A 10,375-nucleotide genomic window follows, 5' to 3' on the forward strand; every position below is an offset into this window, starting at 1 on the left:
ATAGTAACTGGGATATAAAGTACAGCATAGGGAATATAGTCTGTAATATTGTAATAACTGTGTATGGTGCCAGGTGGGTACTGAAAATATGGGGGGGGGAAACATGTTGTAAAATATGATTTACACCAGAAGCTAATAACTATGCTTTATACCAGAAGCTAATAATTAATATAATATTGAATGTCAACTGTACCAGTAATTGAAAAAATAAAAAGAAATTAATAATCACACACACACACACACACACACACACACACACACACACGTTCTCTGTTGTCCCAGTGGGATAGATGTGACTTTCACAAAGTCTGCCAAAGGGGAAAGCCAAATCTCTGGGTTTCCATACCTGAAGAAGGCAAAGTAGGCTCTGAGACGAAGTCAGCTCTCTGACCAACCACATCTCACTGTCCCCTCAGTGTATGCTCCCTACCCAAGCCATCTAATCTAATAATAGACAGATATGCAAATTGACTGCACCTTTGCTACACCTAAGCCACGCCCACCAGCCAAGCCACGCCCATCAACCAATCAGGACAAGTATGCAAATTACCCCAACAAAGATGGCAGCTAATTTGCATATCAAGGCAGCGTCGAAAGAAGCCAAGACCTGCAGAAGGGAGTAAAGCTTCGAAGAAGCAAGCAAGTAGGGCGGGGGGGAGGAGAAGGGAGGAGCGAAGTCAGGACCGGGAGCGAAAGGAAAAGCAGGCGGGCTGGTGGAGAAGGTGGGGCGGGTGACAAGGGCGGAGCGGAGGCGGGGGTAGAGTGCAGCAGGAAATCCTATTGCAGGATTTTTCCTGCAACGGGAACGCTAGTAAAGTAATATAAGCCTCTATACATCTAGATAACATTGTGGAAGGGTAGGTAAATCTGAAATATTGACTAACACACAAAACCTTGTTGTTTTATACAGAGTATTTAAACTACTAAATAGCAATGAGTTTACTGAATTAGTTAAATTTGAGATTTTTGTTTCCTTGAAAACCTGGGCTGTAGAGGTGGTCTCAGGATTAAGACTATATCAGTTATGCCCTGACTGGTGTGCTCAGTAGCTAGAGTGTCAACCAGCCCACCAAAGGGTCAAGGGCAGGTACCTGGGTTGTAGATTCAATCCCTGGCCTTGGTTGAGGCAACCAATCCCAATTGATGTGTCTTTCTCATCCCCCCTCCCTCCCTCCCTCCCTCCCTCCCTCCCTCCCTCTCTCTCTAAAAATCTATGGGAAAACATCCTCTGGTAAGGATTAACAACGAAAAAACGCTTAAAAAGACTAGATCAGTTATAAACAATAAAAAAGTTATACTGTATTTGCATATCTAAGTATAGTGTTAGTAAATTTGCATGCATATAGAAAAATAATAGTAAAAAATAAATCAAAACATTAACAGTGCCTATCTTTAAGGAATGGGAATATGAATTTTAGGGCTTTTTTTTTGTTTTGGGGGGGTTTGGTGTTTTTTTTTATTGTTGAAAGTATTACATATGTCCCTCCCCATTGACCCCTTTTAGCCTCCCCCTGCTCCCTCCCACCTCAGGCCTTCACCACCCTATTGTCTGTGTCCATAGATTATGCATATATGCATACAAGTTCTTTGGTTGATCTCTTCCCACCCACCCAGTATTTTAATTAAATATCTGTTGTATTTTCTAAATGTTCACCAATGAACATATTACTTTTATAACCAGAAAAATATCAGTTTTAAAACATGATACACTGAAATTTTTATTCATTTTATTTTGCAATGAAAGAACATGAAGTCTTTTCAAAATGGTAAAGTGATCACTTTCAATGAATGATTAAATATTGTATAGGAAAAAAATTACACACTGTAATTACAGCTTCACAATTACACAGTACAATGTGTCAAACTTTTAAAAGTACTGTGATTAACATTTCACTGATAAACAATAACCTCAGTATTACTAAGTTTCATTATTTATTATGATTACATAATATAAGAGCCTATGAACAAGCTGTCATTAACAATAAATTTGACTTTGCCTGAAATTCTTAACCATATGCAGGCTTCTTCTTAAGCATTCAAGTTTTAAATTCTACTGCATTTTTATTGCAAAATGAAGCAGGCATGACAACATTAAACTCACTAGCTAAAGGACCAAGGAAACAAAATTGCCCAAACAACAACAGCAAAAAAACTGGGTCTCATTTAGCTGTCTGGATAATATTCACATCAACAAATTGATAGCTACTATGACAAGAGGACTTCAGAAGGATTAAAATACATCACACTATTTTAATGTCTTAAATCATTTACCACAGTATACATTACTTGAGAGCATTCTATTATTAAAATGTAAGATCAAATGAATTAGTATTTGAACTTCTTTTATATTTCTGACATATGCTTTAACACTCTTAAGAAAAATTCAAAACACAAGATTTTTTTTTTTTTTCATTTTGAGTAACTAGATCTAAGGCTGTTAATTTCAGGGCTGTGTAGATCTCTGCCTTAGCGGTCAATGTCTTCTACCATTGCCTCAAGATTTTTGCAACAGGCTTTAACCTCCTCAATTGCAGCCATCCAACTATCATAAATAATTTTGTCATAAATTGCATCATTAACTTCCCTAATTACCCCTTCCTGCTGAGATTCAAGTACATCACCTGAGAAAAATAAAACTGATCTTGGGATTATGTAAGTACGTAAATTATGACCAAGTAAAAAATCATCATTTCCATCCTTTCCATTTGAGCTGATTCCATAAGGAGTAAAGAAATTGAAGAATGAATCATTGGGAAAATCTTCAGTCACAGTTCGGATTGTTCCCCAGATCCGATGTTTCTGCTTCTTCTTGATGGTTTTCAAAGTGACGTTCTTTCCTTCATTCCAATCAATTTCACAGCCTGTGCAATATTCAATCGCAGTTCCCCTATAGGGATGGGGATCATAATATGCTAGTCTTGATTTCAGCACATAGGTCTTTGTCAACAGCTCATTTTTGAAATATTCATTGGGTTTGAAGTGAAATTCCAGTGTGAAACTGAGAGGCTCACCAGGATCTGAAAGCTTCACTTTAATATCTGTCAGGAGTTTCAGAATAGGCTCATCATATTTCTTAATCAAAGGAGTAAGCGTGTCAACATTTTTTAAGACAGTCAGCCAAAAATCAGGAATTCCTTGAGGATCTTCATTATTCTCCCCAGCAGCCTCACTGTCAGCAGCAGCAGCAGCAGCAGCAGCAGCAGCAGCAGCATTGTTGTCGTCATCCTCCTCCTCCTCCACAATAGCATAATCATAATAATCTTCCTCATAACCCTCATCCATATACTCATGTACCAGACCATCTTCATTACCATACATCTCTTCCTCATCATACATCTCCTCATCATCATAGTCCTCATAGTCTGATTTATATTCACATTCCTCTTTTGTAGGTTCATAGATTGCATTGATGATCTGACGTCTTTTTTCCAACAATGGCTGATACATTTCAGCAAACTTTCTCTCAATTTCATGAAATTCCCTCAAGAATTTGGATTCTAGATTCGCCACTCTAGTTTGAAGCTTTTTCAGGGCTAACACACGGTACTTAACTTTCATAGGTAGGCTTTCAACAAAGTCTGTATCTAAAAGATAACCAATAAGTCCTTTTGGACGGTCTGGGTCTGAGTCCTCATCAGTAATTTCACCTTTTCCCCCGCCTTCCCCGGACCCAGCAGCATCTTCACATTTTCCCCCTTCTTCCCCAGGCCAGGAGGCGGCTTCTTCACCGCGCTCTCCATCATTTCCAGGCCCAGCTGCGGCATTTTCACCGTGCTCTGGCTGTTTCCCAGGCCCCTCCACCATCACCTTATTACCAGCCTCTTCTTGAGTGGATATTAACAATTCCTTTCTGTCGGCTGACTCGGCCATTTTTCAAAGGACCGTACACGTCTAATGCGGCTACTTCCAAGATCAAGAGATCTGACCTCCGCAGGGAAAGACTCACCGAATATCAGAAGCAGCGATGCCTGTTGCAGAGGTGGAACTAGCGGTAGCGGCCAGACTGCAAAAGCGATGGTTGGGATTGCAGCCGGGATGAAGGGGTGCTGAACTGTGAGAACTGAACCGAGGCAGCGGTGGCCTGGGCTTGGGTGCAGAGGATGGCGAGATGGCGTTGTGAACCGTCCTGCAGGACCCCGCCAGAGATGCAGAGTGTCGCAGTGGGTAGACCTCCGCAAACAGCAGCTAGTTAAAAAACCAAACAAAAAAAAACAAACAACAACAACAATGGTGCTGCAATATGATAACGCAGCTGTCTCTGCGCTGTATTTTCTTGGTGCCAGTAGCTTGCTGTGTCACTCCCTCCCTCCCCCACAAGTCTGCTCTAATCTCATTTGCTGGGCTGTCGTAATTGACAAACCCTGAGCCAATAAATTATTAGATCTATCAAGTTTCTAATTCCACTCACCTTCCAAGAATATGGCTGATTCATTTACCACCTTCTCATCCTCCAACAGCCCCTCTCCCCAAATTTTCTGGAAACCCATATTGTATTAGTTTAGCCTTTCAATTTTCAACTGGTATCATACTTTTATAATTTCAAGAGTGAAGAGAAAATTGTAACTAAAAGAAGGTGAAGGAATTAAGCAAAAAAAAAAAAAAAAAAAGACACATACAACAGTGTGGTGATACTCAGAGGGAAAGGGGTGGGGGTTTTGTGGATGTGGGCAAAGATGGGGGAAATGGGGACAGAAAAGAGATTTTGCTTGAGGCAATGGGCACAGATGCAGTGTGAGGACGATGTTTTGTTGAGTTGTACACTTGAAACCAGTATGGTTTTGTGAGCCAATGTCACCCCAATAAATTCAATTAAAAAAATAGAAAAATAAAATAAAATGTTGGACCAGGGGAGAAAATAAGACATCTATCCATCCTAACTCTATCCCTTTGATTTTAGCCCTGGGCTCTGGAAAGGGAAATAGTGGGTGGTGGAGGAGCTTATAAGGAGAGGCTAGAAAGAAAACACTAAAAATTTAACGGTGCTGGTCTCAGGCTGGTGTAACTGCCAGTTATTTAAATATCCTATAGTCTGTTTTTCCGTATTTTTCACAAACTTTATGATTAGTGAGCAGTAATTTAGATTGGGAAATTCTTGAAAAATTTCTCTGGGTGGGTGGCAGGCTAAGGGTGTGTGTGTGTGTGTGTGTGTGTGTGTGTGTGTGTGTGTGGTTAGAGTGAAAGATCCTGTGATTAAGAGTTAAAGTGCTGTATCCAACTGTATGTTACATGAACACAATGAAGAAGTGAACAATAAAAATAAATATACATAATAAAATTTAAAAAGTGAAGACTATAAACCAGTTGCCTGGCTTATCAGTAGCCCAGTTCTAATACTGACTTGCTACTTCCTCTTTCCTGTTGCTGGCTTTAGAGCTCTAAGGAATTTTAAAAAGAAGGACTCAAATATGAAGTAATGCTTCTTATATCATAACATTTGGTTGACACTTTTGAGTTATTGAAAATAATCTAAATCTCAGCATTAAAGGCATGCTTAAATATATGATAGAGTATTTCTACAATAGAATCCTATGCAGTTAATACAAAATTTCCTCTGGGTAGGAATCATTGGCGATGTTTATTTTCTCCATATTTCTAAGGCTGATTATTGATTAATTCAACAATTTTTAACATTTTAATCATTTTCTTTCCAGATTTAAATGATAATTTGCATTGTGTTACTATTGCAGAGATAAATACTATTTAGATATTATTGTATACCTTTACAGATTATTTTATTATGCAGGTAAACTTTCCATTTTAAATTATTTTATCTCTGCTACAGTATTTACAAAATTCAAATTTCAGGCTCATGTGCCATTCGGGTAGTTCCATAGTTATGAGTCCCCTACATTCCAAGTTTTATTTTTTCTGGTTCTTGTTAATGTAAGAAACATTCAAACCTGTGAAGAATTTTTGTGAGTTTATTTGAGCCAAACTGTAGACAAATTCTGGAAAGCAGAATCTCAACAGATTGAGATAATGCTCCAGAAAATGGCAGTTTTGCACCTTGTTTTATACATTACAATCGAAAGAGAAGAGTAAGCAGATTACAAGAAATCCATTTGGGATAGATTAGGGAGGTGGGAGAAAGCAAAGCAGGGAAATCTCTGTGATTGGATAAAAAGTAAAATGATAGATACATACTTCTTTAACTTAGGTGGGTGCAGGATACTTAGCAGTCAGCAATTAACTCAATAACAATGAGAGGATTTGTGGTCTCTAAGGAGCAGTGCCTGTGCTTTGAGGGGTCTGGAAAAAGGAAAATTACTTTTGACATTCCAAATATATGTTATTGTAGATGCAAAAAGGCGACAGACAGGCTCCGTTAAGGTAAAGATTTACCTTTGTCAGGAAGATACCAGCCTAAGACATGACTGTTAGGTCGAGGCAGGGGGGAAGTCCAGAGCCGATGCATGCATCTGCAAGGTAGATGGTGACAGAGATAACTGGCTCCTTCCTAGACCCCTGGCCCGAGGCAGGAATTCCACACCTCTCATGCCCTCCGCCCTCCCCTCACTAAACAGCTGTATAAAAGAAGTACCTATGCCCCCTTTTGGCGCGAACTTCCCTGGCCCACCCTCGGACCAGCGAATTTCCCCCAGGAGTGCAAGATTAAAACCTCCCCCCACTTTTTAATTGCCTGGACTTTGTGTCTTGTTTCCTGCATTGCAAACCTCTCATCTGGTGCCAAAACCCAGGAGGAGGAGTGTGTATCCCATTTGACTGTTCACGGTCCGGGGTACCCCACCCCCTTGTCTCCTCGGGAACCCTCAGGCTTCTCTCCAGCTCGGCAACGTCAGCAGTTGAGTCCCAGTCCCTATTGATTCCTAATAGTCATTCTTCCAGCATCTCTGCCTTTAAACCGTGGCCGTGTCAGAGATTGCCTTCCAGGCATAGCCCTTCTGACCTCTCCAAGGACGTTCCAAGCCTGGGGAGATAGTGAAGATGTTCCTGTCCCCCTTGGCTCTCTGGCCTTTTGGCCTCACTCCAGACCCCAGGGGGTAGGGGAGATGTCCCCTGCCATCCCTCGGATCCCCATCCATAGCCTTGGCTCAACGATTGGGATGTCAGTCCTTGGGCCTCTGCTACTGACCCTAGGTTTCAAAATGGGCAATCAAAAATCCAAATCTGATCTTAAGACACCTCTAGGGTGTCTCCTCACCAATCTGGCTAAGCTAAGCCTGTCCCAAGATCTGCGTCCTAAACACCTCATTTACTTCTATAACGTGGCATGGCCTCAGTATGAATTGGACAACAGGTCAAAATGGCCTGAACATGGAACTTTCAATTTTAACATTCTGACCAACCTCAATAATTTCTGCCAATTAGCTGGGAAGTGGCTGGAGGTTCCATATGTCCAGGCCTTTTTTTATCTGTGCTCCCGTCCCTCCCTCTGCTCCTCCTGTTCCACTGCCCAGGTTCTCCTAGCTCGCGAGAAACTCCCTCTGCCTAATGACACCCCTCCACTTTTCGCCTTATCTGAACCCCCTGAGAATCTTTCCTCCCCTCCGACTTGCCCGCCTCCCTACGACAGGGTTCTTTCTGCCCTGCCTCCTTCTGCCCTGCCATCTGTTCGCTCCCTTCCCCTATCCTCACTCCCTGACCTCCCTCCACCGCCCCCTCCCCCTCCCCCAGAGCCTTCTCCTTTACCTGCTGACCTTCCCCTTCCCCCACCCCCGCCTGCTTCCCCAGTCAGCAGGCACACCTGCTCCTGGGCTCCTCCTCTCCTCTGCCCCCTCCGGGAAGTTGCAGGGGCTGAGGGAGTGGTCAGGGTCTATGTTCCCTTCTCTCTGTCGGATCTCTCCCAGATTAGGAAGCGGCTGGGGTCCTTTTCCACCAACCCCACCGCGTTCGTCAAGGAATTCCGATACCTTTCTCAGGCCTATGACCTCACCTGGCATGACATCCATGTCATTCTTTCTTCTACCTTAACATCAGATGAAAGGGAAAGAGTCTTAGGAGCGGCGACGGACCACGCAGATCAGATCCACCTTACAGATGCCTCTATGCCAGTGGGGGCCCAGGCCATTCCTCATCAAGAACCAGGATGGGAGTACCAACTAGATACCCCCAAAGGGAGAGACGGGCCTGACGTCACGACCAGATGCTGCAATGCCTGATAGCCGGCCTACAGGCCATCTCCCACAAGGTAGTTAATTTTGACAAGCTGAGGGAAGTTACTCAGGGACCAGATGAGTAACAAGCTGTGGTCTTCCTTAACAAGCTGACTGAGTCTCTGACCTTATATACTCGTCTGGACCCTGGTTTCCCGGCCGGAGCAACAGTTCTAGCCACTCACTTCATTTCGCAGTCAGGCCCAGATATTTGAAAAAAGTTAAAAAAGGCAGAGGATGGCCCTCAGACTCCTGTCCGGGATCTGGTGAATATGGCATTTAAGGTTTTCAATGCCCATGAGGAGCAGGCAGAATCAGATTGGGAGGCCCGCCTTCGACAAAAGGTGAACCTGCAAACTCAAGCCTTGGTAGCAGCCCTAAGGCCGGCAGCCACGCATGGTCCAAGGGTGACTGTGCGTGGTGGGGGTGCAACGAGAGGACTAGCGCCACCTGGAGAATGCTTCAAGTGCGGAAATGAGGGCCACTGGGCTAAACAATGCCCACAACCCCGAGCTCCAATCAAGCCCTGCCCGGTGTGCAGTCAAAGCGGCCACTGGAAAAGTGAGTGCCCTTGGAAAAGTGACAGGCCTTTTGCCTCTCAAAGTAGAGGGGCTGTCCTTCCAGGTCATGACCCGCCGCTGGCCATGCTAGGACTGGCTGAAGACTGAAGATGCCCAGACTCGATGACCCCCATCACCCTCGCCGAGCCCAGGGTAAAGCTCAAGGTAGCGGGTAAGCAGATCTCCTTCCTGATCGATACAGGGGCTACCTTTTCTGTCCTTCCCTCTTTTTCCAGGCCACTGTTCCCTTCCACGATCTCGGTCATGGGCATTGATGGCAAATCCACCTGCCCGCTGGCCACCGGGCCCCTTCCCTGTCTCCTCGACAATAGCCCCATAACCCACTCATTCCTAGTCATGCCTTCATGCCCCGTGCCCCTTTTAGGATGAGATATCCTTACCAAACTAGGGGCCACTCTGCAGTTCACTCGGAGTCCTTCAGCCTCCCTGCTTCTTCCACTCCTGGATCCCTCCCTTCACGGGAACACTGATCATCCACTGCCCGCATCCCTTGTCAACCCAAAAGTATGGGACACCTCTACCCTGGTGGTTACTAGACATCATACCCCAGTCAGGATCAGACTTAAGGACCCCAACTCATTTCCCTCCCTTCCCCAGTTTCCTAACTCATCCCTGAGGGCTCAAGCCCCTCATTACTCGGCTTCTGGGGCAGGGTCTCCTCATACCTATCGACTCTCCCTACAACACCCCCATCTTCCCCGTTAGAAAGGCAGATGGGACCTACAGGCTGGTGCAGGACCTCCGACTAATCAATGATGCGGTGGTCCCCATCCACCCGGTGGTCCCCAATCCTTACACTCTCCTTTCCCACATCCCATCTGGTACCACCCACGTTTCCGTCCTTGACCTCAAGGATGCCTTCTTTACCATCCCTCTGGATCCAGACTCTTACCATCTGTTTGCATTTACTTGGGAGGACCCAGACAAGCAGGTATCCCGCCAACTCACCTGGACAGTTCTGCCCCAGGGATTCAGAGACAGCCCTCATCTGTTTGGCCAGGCCTTAGCCAGAGACCTCCAACAATGCTCATTAGAACCCAGAACTCTTCTCCAATTGTAGATGATCTCCTTCTCTGAAGCCCCTCTTTAGACATTTCTCGGAGGAAGACAGCTGGCCTCCTCAACTTTCTAGGGGACAAAGGATACCGTTTGTCTCCTGCCAAGGTGCAACTGTCGGCCCCCACAATCACTTACTTGGGGATCTATCTGACTCCCAATTCCCGAGGACTGACAGTTGACTGAGTACAGGCAATACAAGACCTACAGCATCCCACTTCTGCGGAACAGATCTTGTCCTTTCTAGGGCTGGTAGGATTCTTCTGCTATTGGGTCCCAAATTTTGCTCTCCTAGCTAAGCCTCTATACCAGGCTGCTAAAGAAACACCAATAGGCTCCCTTTCCTTACCCTCTCTCATTCGCCAGGCTTTTTCTAAGCTCTGGGATGCCCTTCTGGCATCTCCCCCCCTCTCTCTCCCGGACATCTCTAAGCCTTTCCAACTACTTACTGATGAGAAACAGGGAATAGCCATGGGGGTCCTCACCCAGCCCCTAGGGCCAGCCTTCACCCCCGTAGCCTACCTGTGCAGACAGCTTGATCCCACCGTTCGGGAATGGCAGCCCTACCTCCGGGCTCTGGCTGCAGCCACTGCTCTCACCAAGGAGGCCCAGAAGATCTGCCTC

At 44.9% G+C, this 10,375-nt stretch overlaps 1 protein-coding gene across 1 annotated transcript; it reads right to left on the minus strand.

The window, feature by feature from the left end:
- Nucleotides 1-2,466: 2,466 nt before the first annotated feature.
- Nucleotides 2,467-3,870, minus strand: NAP1L2 (nucleosome assembly protein 1 like 2). The gene has a single exon (XM_008161027.3). It carries the CDS (start codon nucleotides 3,868-3,870, stop codon nucleotides 2,467-2,469), a length of 1,404 nt encoding a protein of 467 aa, XP_008159249.2.
- Between the last annotated feature and the right edge of the window lie 6,505 nt (nucleotides 3,871-10,375).

The sequence above is a fragment of the Eptesicus fuscus genome, chromosome 1 (genome assembly GCF_027574615.1).
Source record: "Eptesicus fuscus isolate TK198812 chromosome 1, DD_ASM_mEF_20220401, whole genome shotgun sequence".
In the NCBI taxonomy this organism is placed as follows: domain Eukaryota; kingdom Metazoa; phylum Chordata; class Mammalia; order Chiroptera; family Vespertilionidae; genus Eptesicus; species Eptesicus fuscus.